At 44.4% G+C, this 4,504-nt stretch overlaps 1 protein-coding gene across 1 annotated transcript; it reads right to left on the reverse strand.

Annotated features, from left to right (window-relative positions):
- Positions 1-1,694: 1,694 nt before the first annotated feature.
- Positions 1,695-3,960, reverse strand: LOC142574980 (uncharacterized). Its single transcript, XM_075683957.1, has 2 exons — positions 3,901-3,960; positions 1,695-2,246 (listed from the first exon to the last, which is right to left on the reverse strand). The coding sequence occupies exons 1-2, from the start codon at positions 3,958-3,960 to the stop codon at positions 1,695-1,697; spliced, it is 612 nt and encodes a 203-aa protein (XP_075540072.1).
- Positions 3,961-4,504: the final 544 nt, after the last annotated feature.

Genomic DNA, 4,504 nt, shown 5'->3' on the forward strand with positions numbered 1-4,504 from the left:
TTTATGGTTAGAGCATTGGGCTACTGTTCTGGAAGACAGGAGTTTGGTAATACCATATCGCGGGCATTTCTTTATAGCGCAGTCAACCGGACCGCCGGCATGATGTTCTGTGCCCTGTAATTGTTATATTACATAAGGCAATGAACAGTTTTATACCATCACAGTAGCTTCGCTGCATGGAGTAGTCTAGCGTGTGCATTGAATGTCTGATCATGTTACCTATATATATATGTGTGTGTGTGTGTGTGTCATGCTCACTCTGACTTTGACATCTACCCCTGCCGTAAATTGTGGTCTAAGTTCTAAATCGCAACCTTTGGATCTCGTGATGAGGATAAATAAACCACAGAAGAATGCAGCAAAGTAAGCTCTTTGACCCCAACGGAGGGCACATGGAAGTTCTTAGCTCTCCGAGGACAGAAAGGTGCATTATTGGCCTATGTGTTTCTGGGACGATGGTAAGATTGCAGTCAGAGTAAATACCATCTCAATGAGATGTGATAGCTTTTGAGTAGCCACTGTTAGGTAGGGGGGGGTTCGCGAATTGAGACACAGGATGTTAATTATGTTCAGCACATGGTGAACACGACAACGTGCACAATACCTGACGACGTCGATAAATAGGTGTTTGATTCCCCTCTATTGCGTCAGGGGTTGGTGACGCAATAGAAGGACTCCACTCGACAGATCTCGGTGTAATTGCACTTGCTCTAGTAATCCTTCGTACCACTAAATAGATCATCGGACGGGAAAAAGGCTTTATGCTACAAAGTTTTGCTTGGGTGAGCCTTTATCAGCTGCTGGTTTGTTGAGTTTTAGACGCCGACGATAAACTGTGACGTAATTTTAAATGAAATCAGCAACGCCATGGCCAGTCACCGTGAGATTATGGCGACTTCTTCGGGGCTCTTTTTTCAATTGACAGAGCTGTGCAATGAGTGTCGACAATACATGTGCTGCTCATATGCGCGGAAGGACCTGATGTGTATTCTTACATCTATATTCTAAATGATTCAGGCACATATCGCATTTAACTTGGTCCTAGTAGTTTGCCCATGTTGTCATATAGCACAGCTTTGTAAATACTGTTTGTACAGACATTGTGTACAAAGAGTACCGGATGGCCAATGCTTTAGTTTGTATCTAACAGGTTAGTCCTATAGTCATATACACAGTCGTCGCGATATTTTTATTCGTGAAGGCTACGCATCATAGGGGCCCTCAAATGAAGGCCTTCTTTTTTATCCAGAGGCAAGGATTTTTCTCCAGGCATATTCACAAGAATGTACTGCGTCATGCTTGGCTGCATTTTGCTACAATTATGCATTGGGCTCCCAAGTATAAGGAAAAGTAAATAACATTTTCTGGTGCGAAACCTTTTTTATTTTGTGCTTTTCTAAAAGGCGATCGATAAGTGCCGCAGTGGTGTCATCGCTTCATGTATCACAGATAGTTGTCGAGGGTGGATCCCGCCTCCTTCGACACCGGCCAATATTAAATTTTCTGCAACACTCTTGATCTGTGAATGCTGACAGAAGTAAACTGGCACCACTTTTCAAACTTCGTAAAACCAGTGATAAGTAATTCGATCAAATGTTAATACATTTTCGTTGTAACAGTGACACATCTATGGATGCAATTTTGTCTTTTGCATTTGCAAGACATTCGCAAAACGATGGTGAACGATCCAGGAATTATCCTTTGTAACCACCTTTGTAGCCACCATAGCCGCCGCCATATCCACCATAGCCGCCTCCATATCTTCCGTAGCCGCCACCATATCCACCATAGCCGCCTCCATATCCTCCGTAGCCGCCACCATATCCACCATAGCCGCCTCCGTATCCTCCGTAGCCGCCACCATATCCGCTTCCCAGGCCAGAGTGGGCTACAAGGGCTCCTCCGCCGCTGACTTTGTTGACGTGGTGAACCGTTCTCACCACGAAAGCTGGTCCCGCCACGGCTTTGGCAAAAGCAGGCCCACCGCTAAGAAGGGCAACACTGCTGCCGACGCCTACACCGCCTACACCGCCGACGCCGCCCAAGCCACCACCTAGGCCACCATATCCAAGACCTCCATAGCCGAGGCCTCCATAGCCGAGGCCTCCGTAGCCGAGACCTCCGTAGCCGAGGCCACCATATCCTAGGCCTCCGTAGCCAGCGCCGCCGTAGCCAAGTTTCCCGCCTGCTGCCACTGGGGAGAACACGGACACGGCCAGTACGGCAAGCAAGGCAAATAGCTTCGTCTGCAAAACAAGATTGATAAAGAGTGAATACACCTTGTGCGTATTATGCACTCTTGGTTAGAAAATTAGTTGCATCGTGCTGGTAATGATGGTAAAACAAGGCGTCAAAAAAAAGCGCTAGCACACAAATGACAGTTACCGGAATGTATTTGTGTGCGTTAATATATTGATGGCGGGATAATGTATTGGATTCTTGCGAACATTGACATAGGAGGTTTACACAGCGCTCAAAACTATCCGCTTGAAATATCAAATATTCGCACACCCCTATTCAAATTGTTTAGTAATGAACGAGTAGCTGCTCCTGTGGGAGGCGCGACCCGCCAAACGATAGAGGTTTTGCCGAAATCAGGAAGCCACGGCAAAGAAGGCTGCAGAATCACGCACTGCTTGAGCGTCTCTTTGCTGGGGACGAGTTAATTTTATCGACAAATCTGCGATAAAACTGCGTCTTTTTAATTAAATCTTCCTAATTTTGCATAAGTAACGCGCTAGAAAGAAGGCTTTGCTATCATTCTGCGTGCTTTCAAGTGCTCAGGGGGACCAGATTACAAGCTGACTTGTGGAATTCGACACGATAGGCGCGCCTTAAGCGGCACAGAATGAATTGAACGTTTTTCACGATGATTCCTGCCACGTGTGAGGTCTACCGTTTTGCAGTGCATATTGCAGTGCCGTAGCATATTTCACTCCGTGCTGCAAGAGCGCGAAAACTGACTGTCAGCTTAGAGAGACAGTCACCGAAAAATACATTGTTAATTTTCACCGTAAACAAAGCGTCACGTAGCGAACTAAGACGACCAAGACAAAACACCGCATGAGGGCTGTTCATCAATCGTCATCGTCTGTTTGCACGTGGCTTATACAAAGGATCACTTTAAACTTGGCCGGTTCGTTATTCTTCCTATTATTTCACGATCGTTTGTGTCGTTGGTGCAAATGGTATTTGTACAATTTTCTGCTATGCAGTGGAGCATTTATTTAACGTAGCTGAAGTACTGATAACTTAAGCCTTCAAGCGAAAGTTGGCGTTTTTGCGTGCTCACTGTGCAAGAATGCAAAACAGTTAAATAAATGGCTTTCTCCACAAAACACAGCGATTCGACAGAGCTAAATTTATGCTAAATGAAGCATAAATATGATCAGCACAAGTAATTTGTAGTGAGATACGCCTATATTATAAACTTATATTTTGTGCCGAAGAAGCGACAAAATAGCAAAGCATGTACATATGCAATGAAACTTGGATCTTACTAAAGCTCGTGTGGCGTAAGTTTTGCGTTATGTTGAAGAAAAAGAAAGGTGCACAAATCTAAGGAAATGTCAATGCTAAATATGTTGATAGATTGATTAGTATATGCATTGCGACAAATTTTTCGATAGAAAAAAAGAAGAGTTCACGAACGACAGCAGAATAGACGGCATTCATCGGTCAGTATGGGATAAACTCTGTAAAAATGCAGGTGAATCGCGGCCATAATACTATCGCACACAGAATACTGCAGTCGTAATACATATGAAAGTATCAAATGAAGCTACGTAGTGAAGCATAGGGATTTTAAATTGCTGTATATATATATATATATATATATATATATATATATATATATATATATATATATATATATATCAGGAAGGTATCAGCTCAACTTACCATTGTGTTCATACTTGACGCTGCAGCACCCAGGACAGCGAGGAATGGTGAACGTTTCATCGTGCCGAGTTTATATACGGTGTTGCAGCAGCAGCATCCGAGGCGAGCATCGCAGTGAGAGAAGGTGCTTCTAACCAATCAGAGAATGGCGAGAAATAAGAAAGAAGCATCGCGACGCACTGTAACGCGGGCTGAAAGCTGTTATCTCAGCCTTATTTAACTGAACCTGTGGTTTGTCGACGAGAAAAGGACACGTTACCAGTGTTGCTATCAAGGGTTCATCTGCCCCGGAAGCAAAACTGACTACTAAACTTAGCTGTCTGCAACACGATGTCGCTTTGCAAGATTAGAGGAAGTCAGACGATTTTAATGCTTCATGCAAGCAGAAGGCAGTTCTTAGGCAAGTAGAGCACGTAAGGCGGAGATACGGCTTACTCACACTCTGACCTGCATCGCGAGTAGGCGTTTGGCGTTTGTCATAGCGTCGACTAACGGGTGGTTTAGTTTTATAGGTCAGTATTTCCCGTAACTCACGGCGTATACAGTACAGGAAGCGCTGCGTGAATTAGGATTTTCTCTACACCATCGGTTGTAGCAACACTTT

This window comes from Dermacentor variabilis, chromosome 3 (assembly GCF_050947875.1).
Source record: "Dermacentor variabilis isolate Ectoservices chromosome 3, ASM5094787v1, whole genome shotgun sequence".
In the NCBI taxonomy this organism is placed as follows: domain Eukaryota; kingdom Metazoa; phylum Arthropoda; class Arachnida; order Ixodida; family Ixodidae; genus Dermacentor; species Dermacentor variabilis.

Coding starts and splice junctions, on each gene's coding strand:
- LOC142574980 (XM_075683957.1), bottom strand. CDS start 3,960: ATGAAACGTTCACCATTCCTCGCTGTCCTGGGTGCTGCAGCGTCAAGT. Junction 2,247..3,900: donor CGTCAAGTATGAACACAATG/GTAAGTTGAGCT, acceptor CTTGTTTTGCAG/ACGAAGCTATTTGCCTTGCT.